Below are 18,558 nucleotides of genomic sequence, written 5' to 3' on the forward strand. Positions count from 1 at the left end.
TAACTTACATTAAAGAGGAGATGTTAATAAAAGTGCACTCAGATGTGTAGCCCCACCTGGCCCTCTGCAACTCTCAAAACTCACTTCTGCAGACATATCTAAGACCAGTGCTACCAGAATCATCAAGGGAAAGTAAACCCTATAAATTATTTCTGAGCAGTCATTTTATAACTGAGCTTCTGCTGCTTTCTCCCCTCCCCGGTGTGCTCACACGTGTCACGACCCTCATGCACAGTGCTGGAGCGCTAGGTTTTAGCAGCAGGAGCACATCTTTCACAAATTTTCTTTGAAATATCAAAAAAAAAGGATGCCAAACCAAATATATTTCTAATATATTTCATAACACACTGTAGCTGAACATCACAGCTTGCTTTCATAAGGAGGGAGCCAACAGAATATGTAAAAATATTAGTTTCTGTTATTATAATGTGTGCTTTACATAATCTCATGCAGTTTGCATCCAGTAAATTAAGCCCCCTTAGAGCCATTCCTGAATATCACTTTTTTGAAATCTACCCCCACCATCTTATTCTCATCACATTCATTTCCCCAAATTATGTTGAATGCTATATTCTCTCTGCAGCCACAGCACAGGTACATCCTGTCTGATGTAGCCTAGCATTTAACTGGGTGATTCATCACCATGGAGGATATACTTAACATGGAACAAATGAGTGTGTACAGTTGCCTAGAGAGGAAGAAAATCAAGTTCTTTCCAAAGGAGTTGTAGCTATACAAAGTCAGTCATTTTTACCAGAGATTTTTAAAGAAACATAAACCATGTACCTGCTGTGCAATGTCCTTAAGATCTTGAAAAGCCTAATCGTATTGAAAATTTGGAATATAATCAAATCATTTTATCAAACATATATTTTTCCATTTAAATATTTTTTAATATATGTGGGGAATATAAAAACCTTAAATATGTTCAGTTTAGCTTGTTCTAAGCATAGTTAACCATACTAGTGCACAAAAGCTTTGTATACAGTTCAAATTGTGATAATTCAAGTATGATGACTGCTAGGTTATTTTTTTCTTTCCCTCCCTGTTCACTCTCATTAGAACATCCATCTCTGTATGTATGTACCTTTGAGGTGAAGGAAGTGTGCGTTGTGTTTGCTCCTTGTTCACGATGATGATGTCAGGCCAAATTAACCTTTTTTAAAATGAGGGAAAGTAGCAATCCTTAACTCAGAAACAGATACCTAAAAGACCTAAAACCCAAAAAATACCTAGAAGCTGGATTTGTTTACTAAGTACGGTAAAAATGTGTAAATCCCAAATCATTTTAAAGACTTTCAAGTTTATTTTCTGGTACAAAGCCTCCATCCCCAGCCCCTTTCTTCTTACTCAGTCTGCCAGGAAGCTGTGTGGGAAGCCTTTCGTATCTTTCTGGATCGGATTCCTGATACTTCTGAATATCAGAACTGGGTTACTGCCTGCCAGAGGGAAACCTTCTGCATATTCGACATTGGCAAAAACTTCAGCAATTCCCAAGAGCACCTGGAAATAATCCAGCGGGTAAGTATTACTGACATTTGTTTAGAAAGCAGGGGACACTTCCAAGTGCCTCCCCATCTGCTTATATAAGGGCAAAGTATCACTCAGGACAAGGAGGGGGCATGTGTTAAAAGGAAAAAATAAAAATACAGTAAATGAAAGAGCTAACGGGCTTCTGCTCAATGGTTGGATACACCCACTAGTAAAATGCTGTTTTTCTTAATCTTTTTGCAGCGAGTAAAACATAGAACCTTCCAGGAAAGGTAAGTAGGACAAGTAGAACCTTACTGCTTGATGTTGCTGCCTATTTTGAAAAAAGATATGTGTAGATATGCATGGATGTAAACATCTATACAGGTAGCACTGTGGTGTGTTTGGTGTGTGCTGTGAGAGATGTGTACACTGTATTTATCATAGTACACAGTAAACCAATCGCAAATAATTAAGGTGATCAAATGCCTGAGCTGCCTGTTTGCTTTGGAACACCACAGAATGTCGTCTTGCAGTAACATGAGCATCAAACCCTGACAGAGCCACAGCTTTGTGTCAGACTGACGTGACAAAAGATGACCCACAATTGCTGTGATTCTCAGAAGGAAAGCCAGAGAGCTGAACAAAAGGTTTATCTGGGAGGCTACATTAAGCAGTAATATGAAAACCTGATGTCTTCACTTTAGCTTTCCCCAGTACTTTACACATCATGATAGAGTAAACTAATGTGATCCACTATTTCATAAACTTGGAAAATAAGTATGGTCCAAGTCTGAGAATGGCAGGTTTAAAGTTATAATACTGAACTTTGCCTCTCTGTACAGAAATACAGCCAGACAAATAATTGTCCACATTTTCCCTGATTAATGTTATTTTTCCTTCAAATTTTCAGATGTAGCAAATAGTAATTTCCATTCATAAGGTGTATTATCTCATGATCACAGAGGTCTTACATATCTTTATTCATTATGACACGGGAGATTTGAGTGCTCTTCTTTCTCAGAAATGTATTTTTAATAACATAGGGCCTAATTAAACTCCCCTGGAAGTCCAGAGGGAGGCCTTTTCACTCAGTCTGGTGCAAACAGCAGCAGCAAGGCAATAAGTGATCCTAGTGTTCTTATGATCTTTGTGAACAGTATGGTTTTCCCTAGACTAGGTGAAGTAGATTCTATGAAATTATTTGGTTTTAGCTGGAAATATGGGCAACTGTGATTACAAATTTTTGGACTTCATCTGTAGATGCCATGTAGAGAGATTAATGTCCAGTTAAAAACATTGTGAAAACATTACAAATACTATGTTAGTACTCACCACACAAAATATCCAGAGGATGTGGTAAACCAGGAGTTGTTCATATTTTTTTATTTGTGTTATTAAATATCTAGATTGGTCCTGTATGAAAATGCAGCACAGATGTCTCAGTTAACATGACACTACACATTTGAGGTGCCCTTAGTTCTTTCAGTTTTCACAAACACTCCATCTGCGTGCACTGACTTTATAATAGCTATTTCTATATAATTTTTGAGGAGTTCTATCCTCATTTATTTGAATTATTCGCTGTTGGGTTGATTTTTTTTTTTAATTTTGTGCTGTTATTTTCCACACTCTACTTAGAACTCGAAGCATCTGAAATTCTTCACTCCCTAATTTTGTGAAAGAACAAAACCTCAAAGCATTGCTTAGAAGATTCTTAGCTAAGAATCTAATTGTTTCCAAAAGCTACAAATGAATACAAATTTGGGTTTAGAGTATAAACTATTCTATAGCCTTAGCTGCAGGAATCTTTCACATGACTGTTATCAAGTGTTCTTAAATACACATACTGCATAAACGTTCCCGCAATTCATAAAGATCCTGATCCAGGAATCGAATTTGAAACTATTAGTTGGAAGCATCCTTATGATATTTTAATGCAGGCTGACAACTGAAGGAAACATAAAACACCTTTGGAATCATGAAAAGTCCATTGACTCTAATATTAGGAGTGTACAAAATCCTTACTGAACTATCTTGATAGGATGAGATATAGCAAAGGAGACAAGAGTTGGTTTAGATAACATACACGAAGTCAATGGTCAACCACTCAGACTTCAAAGAGAAAAAGCAGAACCTGTGTATGGATTTAATCTCTGTGAACCTATCCCTCTGACTTCTCAGAGAAAATCAGTCATCAAACCTCATGAGTAGACTCCTGACAGGTGTAGGAATATATCAAATGAGTATTTTTGTCCATTGTAAGAGCAAATATCATATTGAAGGAGAGGAAAGGAAATATATAAACTGTTGAATATAAAATATGATCTACTGTTCCATTGCCTGTTTAACCGCCTTATCCAATATTCCATTAGAAATCTCTCTCACTTAAAGTACACTTAATATAGGGGATCATTTCTACATTTTACACCTTATGACATTACCAGAACATCACACTGATCCTTAAATCACTTCTTTCTATTTGATTGATAGGAAAGATGAGATATCCACAGAGAAAACAGGTGGCAAAAAACTAGAAGACATTCCTTCCATTTCTACAGGTAAAACCAAATCTGCTTGCTGTGTCTCTGCCCATTAAATAGAATTGCTAAAACCAGTGATTCGTAGATCTTAGAGGGTTGCAATTTAATGAATGCAGTAGAAGCATGACAATTTCAGTGAAGTACAATGAAAACACTTCAGCAAAATCATCTATAAGAAGCATTTTTTTCATTTCTTTACAGCATGTCTGCTGCTCAAATGTAGCATTCCTGGTTTGTTTCAGTCTTTAAATGTGCATGTTTTCCTAGTTTCAGGGGAACAGAGAGTAGAGGTAATTTTATATCATCTGTGAAATAACATTTAGAGTGTTAGCAGCTGGATTGTGTTAGCCAAAATTAGCAAACAGATGAAAATAAAGATTTGATTTAGCCAGAAAGTCATAGTGATGCCAAGACATTAATTTCAGCAGATTATTCTAATTAGACTTACCAACAATGTTGTGTACTACAATCTTTAAAATAACGTTAGAAATTTATGCAGTGATAAAAATTTGGAAACATGAGCATTTTCATTCAAGAAGGTAACATCCTGCACACATATTTTTATGGGCTAAATACAATGGAATGTCGCTGATAGTGACTTCCAACGTGATAATTTTTGCTCTAGCTGGAAAAGTCTGTCAAATCTCTTGTTGCTTTAAATTGAGTGCTAAAGAAAGGTGGCTGTCATAGATACAGCAATCTCCACTGGCAAAATCCAACTTAGACATTTGGCAGTATATAATCCAGTATGACAGAAAATTATCAAATACTATTTAACTTACACAATGTAATGGATGCACAGTAGTGCCATTTTTGCCTTCAGTCACACACATGCAATGCTACTGATATTTTGACCTGTAAAAAAATATTGTCTGTTGTCTAAAACATAGCAGCTTTACCTCTGCTATAAAGTCATGACCACCTTTCACTGGTGCAGGCTTGTACCCAAACACACCCTCCATAAGGAAAGTTTCTCCAGTGAGCTGATACATGAACAACACACATAGGGGAAGACTTTTGATGTGCAAACCTGTTCTTCTCTGATTTTACCTTAAACATCCCCCAGGCTCCCCTGGCACATCCCTCTCTCCATATGCAACAGTACCTAACGGCACGCTGCTCAATGAAATTGTCAACGACACGAAGACTCCAGTGAAGGTGAGGGCAGTCTACCTTCCTATCCTACTATTTTACCCTTCTTTTTTCACCTCTTCTTTTTGAGCTCAGCTAGAATAAAAGAGGAGGGGGAAGCCTTATAAACAATTACTGCTTATAAACCATGAGTGCTCCCCTCTGTTACTGCTAGTAGGAGTGAGGGGTTTTATTAGCATCTGTTCTGCACTGGCATAATACAAAATGTTTCTTGAATACATGGTAGAAAGTGTAAAAAGTATGGCAACCAGCTTTTAGGCGAAGTCTTCATTCTTTTAATGAGGGGCCCGTTGCTGATTTTGCACCATTTTGTAACTTTGTTCTTAATAATGTAAAAATGCATTCCTTCTGAGCTTTCCCCTCGACTTTCCTCTGAGGCTTTTTCGCTTCCTAAAAGCAAAATAGCAGCTCCTCAACAAGCCACTCGGGGCTTGTTCGTTGTTTGCATGTACTGGCTGCAGGAAGAGGCTCAGGCAACCTCCTCCCCTCTTGGATGAACTCAAAGTCTGAGTGCTGCCACCACCGAGAATTTGAGGGCCAAAATGCTGGCTCAAACCTCACCCATCACAACCCTGGCAATATGCCACCTTCCGCCTCTGCAAGCTTCTCAGTTCCAACACAGGAATTGCACTTGAATGATCCCTCATAAATACTATTTACTGTCCACAATTACCACATCCTTAGGATGTAAGAAAGCAAAATAATCTTAATATTCTCAGCTATTTATTACCTACCTGTATCATAGTTTTGGAGTGAAAGAGCAAGAACAAAAATGGGTTTAAAATCTCTTACTTGTGATGTTTGAGATGTACCAGGAGATTGGCATTAACCAGTTCATATTATAGGTCTCCACATTCTTTCTCAACCCAGTCCTTTGTGATCAGTTCTCTAAAGACTGGGTCCTCAAAGGTCATAGGGCAGCTGTACAGAAAGTCCATATTCCTTAATCTTCTGCTTACGTGGTAGAACATTACAAAATGTTTTCTCTAACTGATGAGCCACATTTTTATATACAATACAAACCATGCATTCCTCTGAACCCAAGGCACCCTAGAAAATGACTTAGCAGAGATGTTACACAGCATCAATAGGTGCAGAAAGTGCTCTCTCTGCAAATAGCATTGGTTAACAGCAAACAAAATAAGAGTGCATTTACTAACAGTAAGGTCAGTTGCACAGGAAAGGTGTAACACAGGTAGGGCTAACTCCATTATCAGGGGAAAACAAATAGAAATGTCTAAACATGGAACAGTAACAGAGACTCTGGCATTTTGCTCAGTTTTCTGAGGGTAGTGCAGGAACCAGCTTTTAGTATTTGCTTGTCACTCCCTTTGGTGTCACGCACTTCCAAAGTGGCAAGTAAAGCTGTATGACTTTAATGATGATGGAAATATGATGACTCAGGAATATTCTGTGCAAGAAATGGCTTGATTGTCCTCATCACATTCATTTATGCATATCAAAGGGAACTCTCAAGTTACAGTAGTAGAAGTTTGTTTGAAAATACAGAAGAATTAAGCAAACAGATGTGGCTAGGAACCTTCACCTTTTGTAGGATATGGTTCAGATGGTCCTTTTCAGGACAGGCTTAAAAGGGAACTCTTCTACCAAATAAACACTGAAATGTGGTGGGGAAAAAACCCAAGTTAGTTGTATTTTTCCCCTGTTATTTTCCTCTCTTCTTTTCCAGGAGCTGGGAACAAACACAGTCCCAGAACAGCCTGTGGAGCAAATGGTAGAATTCAGTGTGACTCTCACTGACCAGGAGTTTACACCTGAACTGAACGATCCCAACTCCCCACAGTACCGACAGCTAGCTGCCAAATTCCAGCTACAGGTAAGGAGGCTGAGTGAATGCTGAAATGTTGACTTTGTGTCTTGGCTGATATTCATATTATGAAACTACCTTCACCGTGAAACAGAATTAGAATCTACTGCCCTCATTTGAAACAGGTAATTCCTATTGTCTCAAGACTTTCAATTTTCTTTTATGTCAGCTTTTCCCCTGGTTTAGGGGGATCCAGTATCTTTGTCAGCAGTAGAGCCTCAGATAACTGATAAACTGAATAACTTTAGGCATATCATTCGGGCTTTATCAGGAATTCATGGACAGTACTTTGTCATAATCTAATTTCTGCAATAAACCTAATGAGAAATGTAATATAAATGTTAGAAGTAATTAGCTACTGTTGTCTGAACTATTCTTCAAAGGACTTCTAGTCATTTTGTTGTGCATTACCAGTTTCTGTAAGAACTGGGACATCTGTGGTATTCTCATGTAATTAATAATATTAGCTGAATGTTCAGCTATCAATTTAATAGATCGCAGTTAATGACTTGGGGTTCCCAAAAGATTTTCTTTGTAAAAATTAACTAAATCTTCTCATCAGTTTCATGAGCATTCCTTAGTGCCAGATAGTTCACTACCATGGTTCAGTTTCAGGTATGCACAGAAAAATGGTGAAGGATGTGATGGCAGAGCTGATAAAAAGTGGCTTCTCTGGAGATATGCAGTATTATCTTTAAACAGAACTGTGTGCAGACTTTGTTTAGTACACATTTAATCATGTAATTCAGCAAGATGATTAAGTTATTTAATTAATTTCATTAATAAAAGGGTGAGAAATGCAGCTTCGTGACTAGTAATTTTTTTCCATTGTCATGAAATTTCATCTGACCACCTTAAAGAGTCCAAAGTTGTTCTTGATGTGCATTTTTTAATAGAAAACGACTTGTAGTCTAGTACCATGAAATACACCTGATGTGCTTTCCTCCAAAGATAGGTCAAGGATGAGGCAGAGGGCAGTCTTGAAACAAGACAGCTTTACAAGTGCACTCAAAGGGTGAGAGTGAGGAGATTTTATTCAGAATTAAAACCATGTCCAGATAGATGTGCTCTTGTACAAATTTCAGAGAGGCAAAGGCTGGGGATGTGAGGTTCCAGGCTTAGTTTCTAATTCATTCCAGGACACAGCGAGAGGGAAGAGTTAGCACAGACATTGCAGTGCAAATGTTCAGAGGTACATCTGTACACCACAACAGGCATTTAAAAGCACAAGGAAAATGGAATGCAGATTCTGATGCTTACACAACTCAGTGAACAGAAATTCATTTGGCACAAGTAGGAAAAAGGAAGCTGCACATGTGCATACAGTTAAAACAAAGTATCAACTGCATCATGATATGAAGGGAAGAGACTGAACAGAGCCTGTGCCAAAAGTCATCTGGCAGAACATGGCTAAAAACAGATTCAGTAGCCTAAACTGGGACATACAGTTCCATTTCTAGTGCACCAGGTTATCGAGCACATCTGCAAGGGCCTCTCAAGTATGGGAGAGGTGTAATCTTTTGAATCAGCAACTGAGCAGCAGACAGCATTAAGGTATCTAAAATTATAGTGCTTGCCTAAATTTAGGAAAATTACTTCCATACTAGTGATTTAGACCCTTAATCTCCATTCTGTCAGCTTTGGTCACATGAATAATATTTAAAATCTTCCCACAATCTACAGATACAGTGACCTACAGGTACTGTGTGGCTGATGCTTTGTGTTGAAATACTACACTGATCTGCTACTTCTTCACTTAACCTGCATTTGAAATGCAAAGAGAGCTCCGGGTCCAACTGCCCGTTCTGAAAAACTCTCACACATGAACGAATTTTAAATGTTTGCTGGGTTTGTACAGAATCATATAGTTAAGGAAGAAAAAAGATCTCCACATTAGTCCATAAAGATTTTAAGTGATATGATGAATTAAAAGGGCCCTATGTCCCAAAAGACTTTTTCATTTCTATTAAAGTCCTGAATTCTCTCAACTCCACAGGCTTTGCTCGCAGATAAGAGGCTTGGATGATGTGTTGCTTGGTATTTAACATGGCCAGGAAGTGAATCAGAAAGGAACTGTGTGTTTAAAAAAAGAAATCCCTTTCCTCTGACAGAGTAGATCTACATAAAATATTTCATTTGACTTAGCTGTTTAAATGTTGCTGCAACTGGAAATAAAATCAAAGGATCAGCTGGATCTCAAAACATTGTTTATTCTTGAGGTGCTGATAAAAACACTCATGCTGAAGTATGAAAAATTTATGCTGAATTTATCTTTTCTGCTCATTGTTTATTTGTATTGTCTCTTCTATTCAAAATCATGAAATTGTACAGTAGTTTACATTAGAATTAAAACTATATGAAGTAATTCTATATGTACAAGGCAGTTAAAACTTTATAATTTATAAATGATTTGTCAAATAATCTAAATCCATCTGTATTTGGCTAATATTTCTGAACAATTAACAATTTACAGTTAAAGTTATACATGAACCAAAACTGCTGAAAATGAGAAAAGCATTTGATCCCTGTTTGACTTGCTCTATTACAAACTATATTACCACTGATTTACATAAATACATTAGTTTAAAAGTTGTATTTTGTACTTCATTTTGCCTATGAACAGGTAACATAAGCAGCAAATACTGTGTTTAAGTTGAGCTCTTTCTGAAATAGAAAAAATATTGTCTAGGTAGTCAACCTGTGGTTTAGAGTGCTCTTTTTGCTTTAGAGTGGTAGAAATAATGCTGAATTAATGATTTGGGTTTTCTACAGATGCAAAAAATATTTGAGAAACTTCCAGGATTCAAAGAGATCCACGTATTAGGATTTAAGTAAGTAAGAAAATGGGACTCATTTTTCTTTTGGCTACTAGGATTCTGCTTTTCCTTCTTTCCCTCTAACAAGAAGAGATCTCTATAATAGTATGTACTGCTATAAACAGAAAATGTTTTTCCGAGAACAGCACAGAAACAATCTAGAGAGCAGTGCCAACATGTCCCAAGTGGGACTATGAGGTTTTGAAATACTCAGTAAAAGTAGCTTTGACTCCCTAAGGGGTGAAGTAGTCAGTAAAGTCTTTGAAATTGTTTGCTAGCAACACTGTATTGAGGAATTTCTAAAATGACAAGGTAAAGAAAATTAGAAGTAAGATTATTTAAGTGGCCACTTTTTTGTGTGTGTGAATCCTGTGCCCTTCATGGATCACAGTACAGGTGTCTTAGCAAGAGAGGGTTGCAGGAGGACACATGTTCACACACATAAAACTTTTCCAATAGACGTTTCCTAGGTGTTTCAAACAATTTAAAAAGTTTGATTCTTTTAATAAATGTGTGTTGTGTCTTGCCATTTTTTTTAGTTTTAGGTTCCTCGTACATTTATTGTTAATACAAGCTACTGTCTATTTTTTCAATAGAGAATCTACAGGTGAGCAGGGTTCAAAACCCGAGTATTTGATAGAGTTGCACTCCTACAGATAAGAGCATGTTAAATAAAGAATCAAAGGGAGCATTAATCTCACAATGCATTTTTAGAAAACAGCATACTTCTTCCCAGTTTATTTCCTCTCTGGAGAAATTGCTGGAGAAAACGAGAGACAAGAGCAAAGGCAGTGAAAATTACCTGCTTACATTTTTATGATGAAATTAAGAGAACAAAAACTTGTCTACCGCAAAAAACAAGCAGAGAAAATCTGAAGTAGCATCTCACAGTTGCAACTTGCAATAACAAACCTCTTTCAGTTGTGACTCCAGGAGTACATTCATCAATGTGGACGATGAAGATTGCTTCCCATCACCTAGTAATTTAATTCCCTCCTGAGAATTACAGGCCAACCAAGACAGGTGTTTCTTTCCTTTAGCCATATTGTTACTTATATTAACAACATCTCCCACAAGGCATTAAGGAAGGACAACATTAAATATGCTAAGAATTCATCAGGGAAAATAACAGGGCATTTTAGTAGAGAAAGTCAATGTAGGCATGCCTTCCAGAGGTAATCAATATGTCAAGTTACCCCTGTGACTTGACCTGTGACATGAGCCCTGAGTAGGTGATGTGTGCTAACAGTTGTTACTACTGATACAGGTGTTCATTGCCACCCTAAAGATCTAGATTAGCAATGACAGTGCTCAAATTGCAACATTAATAGTGGGAAATAGGAAAGCAGATGTTTCAAATTATAAATGTAAAGTAAAATTCTTGTTTCCCCACTCAAAATATGGAGATTCCCATTGTTGGGAACAGAAAAAGTGAAGACTAAGCTGTGATTTTCACAGAGATAGAAATTATAGATGACAGGTAGAAGATAAGATAAATTATCAAACATGTTTTTGATGTATGACTGATTGATTTACTGGTACACATGATTATTTGTTTTTCTTTTTTGCAACCCTTTTTCAAACCCTTTCATTTGTGATGAAATGAAGACAGAAGAAGGAGAAAGATGGGTAATTTTTCTCTAATTCATAATTAAGATTAATCATTTTATAGACTATTAGAAGTAGATAGATATATCAATAAATGTTCTTTATCTTGATGTGACAAAGTGAATTGTGTTCTGCCTAAGTATAAAATCTGTGATAAAAAGCAGCAGGGACAGATTTTACCTGAGTCTGGCAGGTTCATGTAGTCAGTTTTGACAGGACTCTGAAGGAGAAGCAGTTCTTTGACCTAATTCATGTTCAGATGAGCAAAGGTCTTTATCAATCATAAACCAAAAGTGAAAAAATTGGGAAACCATATTTAAATTTTCATTTTTCACCTGCAAATCCTAGCTGTATCCCCATATACAAGTATGTAGAATTTGATTTGTGACCACTATTATCAGGCCAGATAGAATGACAGAGACCAGTTACTAGTTTGTTGACATGCAAGGAGCTTTTAACTGGTAGTACAAACAACTGCAGTCTTTGGTTGCTTAAAAGTGCTGCTGGGGAATAATTTGTCTAGCAGTTCTCTTTTACTCATAGTTAGAAAGAAGAATTGTATAGTGCATTTCCTGAATACTTACAATGTCATATAAATGTAAATACATAGCACATACTAGATAAAGTGAAATTCCTCTCTTTCTGGTTATTTGATAATATACAAAGCAATATAATGGAGTACAAATGTTGCATGATGTGCCCATCGTTTCTTCATTTTAATTAGATTAATTTAGCATTTATGAAGAGTGATGTATTAAAAAATGTGAAAATTTGAGATGTCTGTTAAACAAGTGCATCTTGGGAGAAGCCATACACGTTCACTTGGATTTGGAAAAGCTAACTCCCATTGTGAAAAGTGATTTGCTTGTCCCTTTAGCTAACTTTCTTGCTGTTCTTCAAAAATTAGTAAAAAATTGCCCCAGGTGTGATAAGATCTTTGCTTATCTGCAGTTTTATGAACTGTCAAGTCCTTTTTCATAGTTTCCTGTATAATTAATAGGTGATTATGGCTTCTAGTAACACCAGCATGCATTTATTACCATTTGAACCAATAATTAATGACTTCACTACCAGTTCTAGTCAGATTAAGCTGGATTATGTTAGACCATTTTTATAATCTTCTCAATATTGGAATTTTTATTAGAAGTTAGGCACAGAAGGAATAAAAAAGGTTTAGGTATAACAAAAGTAAATTGAAGATGGCAGTCTCGTTAGAAAGAACCATCTCTGCATTGTTTTTAGACAAGACAATATCTTATGTTTGCGTATATTTTTGTTTGTTTCTTTGTTGTGAAACCAGTCCTCAGCCAGAAACTGATTTCACTACACTGGCATTTTTGCATCTTCTTGCAGATCAAGCAGCACTATAGCACGATACGTGGTGAACTTTGAGAGAGATGGCTCAGAACTAAAAAGCACAGCAGATGACATCTCAACTATTGGCTCTAATAAAGTTGAAAATGAAAAAATTCCACTTTCTCCAAGTGAAGAGAGGGAAATATCAGCAGCTAAACTCACAGTAACAGACCTTCAGCAGCTGGTAGCCATCGCACTCCATGAAGACCAGTCCCTGCCGTTGGACCTCGGGACACTTCAGTTTACTGATGGTCAGTAGGCAGGCTGGTGCCAGGTGAAAGTCTGGACCCTGCCTTGTCAGACTGATGCAATTTCAGTCAAGTCCCCTTTGCTTCTCTGTCGGATCATTTTCATTCAAAGTATTGCATTCTCCCAGGAATTGTGTTGTATCCAGATGAAGCGCAGATCTAAGTTAAATTTTATAGCCAAATGTACCTTTATAATTATACAGCTGAACTTCTCATCATGTTGGAGTATCTATTTCTTTCTTGGTTGTTTATATAAACTGGATAAGACAGTTAAGACAAATAAGTGGAGACATACATGACACTAAGACAAGTAAGAGGGAAAAAATAAAGAAATGCTATGTATCATTTTAATTTTTCAGCATTGACAGTCCTGTTTCTTTAATAAGACAAAAAGTGAGGGCTTCCTCTAACAGAAGCACATTTCAACCACAAACAAGCCATCTAACCTCCTAGTGAAGTCAGAGAGACACTTTAAAGAGCATTTGATCCCAAGCCAGAATCAGTGGTGTGAATCACATGGCAAAGGTGCATTTTGCTCTCTGAAAGACATAGGGAGTGTAGATGACAAGCTGATTGCACAGACCCCCCGGCTGAAGTGCTGCATCCTAGCTAACAAATATCCCTCTAAAGTCCTTCCATATTATTTTCAAAGCCAGCATAACCCTAGTTTTTGGGAGGTGAGTTAAAAATGGAGAAAATAATTTAAAATATTTTTTTCATATGTATATTTACCAAAACAACATTAAAACACATACCAAATTTTAGCTGTAGTGTTTTGTTTACAAACTGCAGCATTTTTTTAGGGGAAAGCAATAATGTATCTAAATGAACTAATATTTTCTGTAAGAATAATATGTCCTATTTTAATGTAGATTAAATATCCCAAGAAAAAAAAAATCATGGATATAGAAGACTCTAATAATAACTACTTTAATCATCTTTTACCCAGCAGTTATTTCTAATAACCAGTTTTTGAAAACAGCTGGATTCTGGGTAAAACTGAAATGGATTTAGGCTTCATGAATAACACAATATAACTACTCATCATAGCCCATCCAGATTTAACTGAGCAGTTCTTACTTCAGCTGATTTTAAGCATTCATCCGTGGTTCAGCTCTCTGCAGACCTATCCCCTTTATGCTAAATAAAGAATACAAAGAATACTGTATATAAAATTCCTACTTTCCTCATAATTGCTGGTTTAAATGGCAATGTATGCCTCTTTCTTCTTAACGTGTATTTTTTAAATTAGGGTTTTTGATGGAAAATAGTTTTAATACTGTTTTTTTACTGAATTGACATGTTTTGATCAACTTTCCGTGTACCACTGCTGAAATATTGTTATATATATACCTTCTTTTTTTTTCTTTTTTTCCCTCCAGAATCTATTATACCACCTAGTGATTTTGATAATGATATCCAAGCCATGGTCACTATTCCTCTGGCAGGCCCTGATTTGGTAAGTTAATACTGGTTGTTGGTTTTATTTATTTATCCATGACAAATGAAATTAAACAGCCTTAAGTTGTATATAAATATGCAGCTAAAGGCTCTTATGCTAAAAAACATATCTGATGTTTATAAATGCTGTAAGAATTAATGTTGTGGTATTATACTGCAACAGAGATACTGTTTAGAGCATTTACAGGTGAATATTGCTTTTTTATTACCTTTTCCAGTTTTAATTACAACACAAACAATGTCTCACATGTTCAGTAGCACCTCTCAATGAGAGAGGGAGAACGATAGACAGGGATAGCAAAAGTATCTTTCTTGGACCGTTTTTATAATTAAAAGCCACGCACATGCCACACAAACCATGACTTCGTGATGAGTTAGCTGTTTGCAAGCTCCTGTGGCTAAAGATTATTGGCCTTTTTAGCAATGAAAGGTAAACATAATAATGAAAGCTTCTTTCAAAAACTTTTTCAGGAAGACTCCATGAGTGTGGAACTCCCACTAGGTTACCCCAGCCCATCAACAGTGGACCAAACAGGAGACATCTTTGTCAATGAATTTACAACTGGAATCCCGGTGCTAAGTGGAGAGATCAGCGCCCCTGAAGACTTTAATAACTTTGTTTCATCTGAACCTGTGTTCCCTACCAAACCCTCCAGAGAACCATTTCAGGACAAATCTCCTCCAGACACAGAAGATATTGCCATTGACCACCAAAGTTTCACAGTGCCTTTCTATGCTCTGGGTAGCACTAGCAGTCCTCCAAAACCAGAGGATTCCTTTTTGCCTCCTCCAGCAGATGATTCTGCTAGCAATGACTTAATCACTGACGGCTATGGGTCTCCAATGGAGCAGGCTACCACACTGGCAGCTTATACCACAGGTAGCTTTACCCCACCTAATGTCCTGCAAGCCAGAGAATGGAGTAGTGAAGCTGAGGAGAAGAAAGAACTGGCTGATATAACAGAACCACCTTCCAAGGAAGCTGATCAAGATAGTCTGTCTGTGCAAGGTAAGACACAAAAGATTTTTTTCATATGACAGAGTAGGAGAGATCCTGTTGTTATTACACATACAGTCACATGTAAGTGCAGCAAGTGTTCTTTTCAGTTACGACAGAAGGTTTTCTGGTCCTTCAAAGGTGAAAAGTTTACATGTCTTGATGCCTGTTTCAGGAAAAAATAATAATGTACCTGACTTCAAGGTTGTCAAAGAAACCCCCCACCCAAAAAAAGAAAAGCCCAACCAAAACCACAAAACCCTCAAAGCAACCACAAATGCATAAGGATAAGGAACACTTTCTGTGGTGTATTATGGTAAAAATTCAAAAAGGCAGACCAAAAAGACACATCAGGAAAAAAAGAATAAAAGAAAAAAGAAAGAAAGAAAAAAAAGGAAATCCCAGGCGAACACAAAAGATTCTGGTATTTAAGACATGAAAAGTAAATTAATTTATTCCAAGCAAAGAGTACCATGGGTCAGAAAAGATTGCATATCTACAGGTCTGATAAATGTGAAAAACTTTACATTTTCTGGTTTTGATGTTCATTTATTCAATTTTAGTCCCACACAGTAGGTTGGTGGGGTTTTTTTTAAAAGCACACAGACATATGAGGAAAAGCACATTAGGAATCCAAAAAGTACACACATACTTATGTCTAGTTAGAGAGAAGTCTGTATAATTTAACCTTTAAAATGAAAAGTACACAATAGATGTGTTTCCCATAGTTAGCAGAAAAGTGTTGACATTGAAGATGAAAAGGGTCTGGATATTCAGGCCATCTTTAGGATACAGGCATATTAGGATTTTCCCTGGAACAGCAAAATGTCAAAAAGGCTGCTGCCTCCATCACCACCATCAACATCTTGGAAACCCATGTTACTTACTGTGGAGAGCAGTTGTGTGGGGAATTACTGGGTTGTGTGGAGCCACTGGCAAAGCAACGATGGTTCCTGCTGTTGCCCTCCATCTATCCCAGCTTTTGTCTGTTCCCTCACATGCTGCCCACGCTGGCCTCACCAACCTCATTAAGTCAGTGAACTTCCATTTTACTTACACTGCTAAGAAGCCTGTGCTAGCTGTGTGAGATGCAAGAGGCCACTACAAACACATGGGATGAATTAGTTCTTTGATGAATATTCAGATGTGCTTTGTCTCGGATTTTTGACCAGTCCTTTCAACAGAAAAGCAGAGGGCAGGTAAGAACTTCACAGGAATCAGCACAATTCTCTGAAGTCCCCACGTGGCCTCTAAGCAATACTAAAAAAAAAAAAAAAATCTGCAAAGAACCAACAAAAGATAAATTCAGTGGAAAAATTCCCACATTAGCTTGCACAACCACACTCAGTGTCTCTGGATGCCCAAGAATGTCTTTCCTCAAAGCTTTTAAGTTTGCTCTCTGCTTCAAGGAAATCCCCTGCTCCCACAGAAGGCTCCATACTCTTTCCCTGTTCTGCCAGCTCCCTCCTTGCTCAGACCTTGGCCTTTCATGTCCCACTCTGCACTCCCAAAGCATCTTAGAGGGAGCATAATGAACCTTCCTCCCCCTTTCAAGATGTTCTGCCTGACCCAGCATGCCCAGAAACAGCAAGAAGGCACCTTCCTCCCTGCTGCCAGGCCACATCCTGTAAGGCAAACAGGAGATGTTTGCGTTGCTGAGCAGAAATACCCCACTGCATGGTGATAACATTATTCATGATGGGTCCACAAGATGGAGGGTGGGATGATGCCTGTACTGTCTATAGCATTGTTTTTCTGGATGCAGTAAATAACAATATCTGCATTTTAGAGAATAAAGTTTGTAAAAACTGCCGCTTGGTATCATACACTGACCAGCTCCAGCCAGGGAAAGACACAGCATACGCCATGGGTGTCTTGTTACACCTCATAGATTATGTACAGGGTAAGAACTGTTCTATAGTCTTGCCTTTCTGTAGAAGTTCTGAAGTGAAAGGCAAATACGTTATGATTAGCAGAGTGGCTTGATGATTAGAAAAACACTTCTTATAAGAATCAATTCTGAAACCTTCCTGAAAATAAATTTTATGATGCGAAGTGTTAAACCCAACTCTTTTCAAATGCGTGCCCAGAAGTCTGGTAGCAATAAAAGCACAGCCTACCTTCAGGTAACAGTACAGCCTACCTTCAAATAACAATCATTATAGCTGTGGAAAAGTGTTACATTCACAGGGAGAAAAAAGGGCATATGCATTTTTCTTTCTATTCACTCATTGAGTGAGGGATTTGATATCATAAAAGCAACATAAACCCACATATCTATTTTGCAATTTGCTAAATAGCTGAAAAACCTTATAGCCTAACAGCCCCAAATGACTAAAAGAAGAAGCAGAGAGTATCTGATGCACCAAAAATGCAAAGCAACATATGCTGAAGACAGTAGTCCCATTCCCTTTCTTCAGATGAAAAATTGTAAATAATTTGCCTCTTGCTATTTATAACAGTTGCTGCCTAATTGCAACTTATTATAGTTACTGACTGTTTTTCACTGAATGGGAGGAGGTATACCAGAGATGGACCTCTCTCTGGTCCCAAGATTCAAGACCCCTTCATTTTTTCCCCACTGACAGTATGGGACCACATTTCGTTTGACTCCAGAGCACAGACTCAGATTAATTGTGGATTAGATACGTGCTTCTAAATGATCCTCAGAGACAATACTTTGCATAGTTTAATGAGTTTCAGTGTCATCAGGCAAATATCAGGACCAAAGGAAATTTTAGGAAAGATAATACAAACAGAAAGTTCACTGCCTGTAAGAAGTCCATCATTGTTCTGCAACTGAGTAGGAGAAAAATGATTGTTCTCTGTCTAAAAAGAAGGGATACCATGTTAGCAATGGTACAAGCTGTAGCTATTATATTTGCCTTAGTTCTTACAGTACACAAAACATACTGCAGGCTTAAGAGAGATGTTAAAAACCTATTTACTGAATTCTTAAAAAAGCAATTAATGGATACTCTTTAAAACTTTTCCTCTTTCTATAGCTTTTTCAATTCTGGAAGCCCTGTGTACAGCATTCCCTGTATTCCTTTCTTTTCCTAGACATTGTGTATTACAT

The 18,558-nt window shown here is 37.3% G+C and overlaps 1 protein-coding gene across 1 annotated transcript in view; it reads left to right on the forward strand.

Moving 5' to 3' along the window:
- IMPG1 (interphotoreceptor matrix proteoglycan 1) overlaps positions 1 to 18,558 on the forward strand; it is a gene marked incomplete at both ends in the record, with an annotated part of 57,193 nt that overhangs the window by 15,719 nt on the left and 22,916 nt on the right. The window contains 10 exons of the mRNA XM_084261633.1: positions 1,355 to 1,521; positions 1,735 to 1,763; positions 3,964 to 4,031; positions 5,080 to 5,171; positions 6,856 to 7,002; positions 9,766 to 9,824; positions 11,418 to 11,438; positions 12,771 to 13,024; positions 14,404 to 14,480; positions 14,954 to 15,491. Coding sequence (XP_084117759.1) covers positions 1,355 to 1,521; positions 1,735 to 1,763; positions 3,964 to 4,031; positions 5,080 to 5,171; positions 6,856 to 7,002; positions 9,766 to 9,824; positions 11,418 to 11,438; positions 12,771 to 13,024; positions 14,404 to 14,480; positions 14,954 to 15,491 — 1,452 coding nt within the window. The remainder of the gene's footprint in view (positions 1 to 1,354; positions 1,522 to 1,734; positions 1,764 to 3,963; positions 4,032 to 5,079; positions 5,172 to 6,855; positions 7,003 to 9,765; positions 9,825 to 11,417; positions 11,439 to 12,770; positions 13,025 to 14,403; positions 14,481 to 14,953; positions 15,492 to 18,558) is intronic.

The sequence above is a fragment of the Gallinula chloropus genome (genome assembly GCF_964237585.1).
Source record: "Gallinula chloropus genome assembly, chromosome: 3".
In the NCBI taxonomy this organism is placed as follows: domain Eukaryota; kingdom Metazoa; phylum Chordata; class Aves; order Gruiformes; family Rallidae; genus Gallinula; species Gallinula chloropus.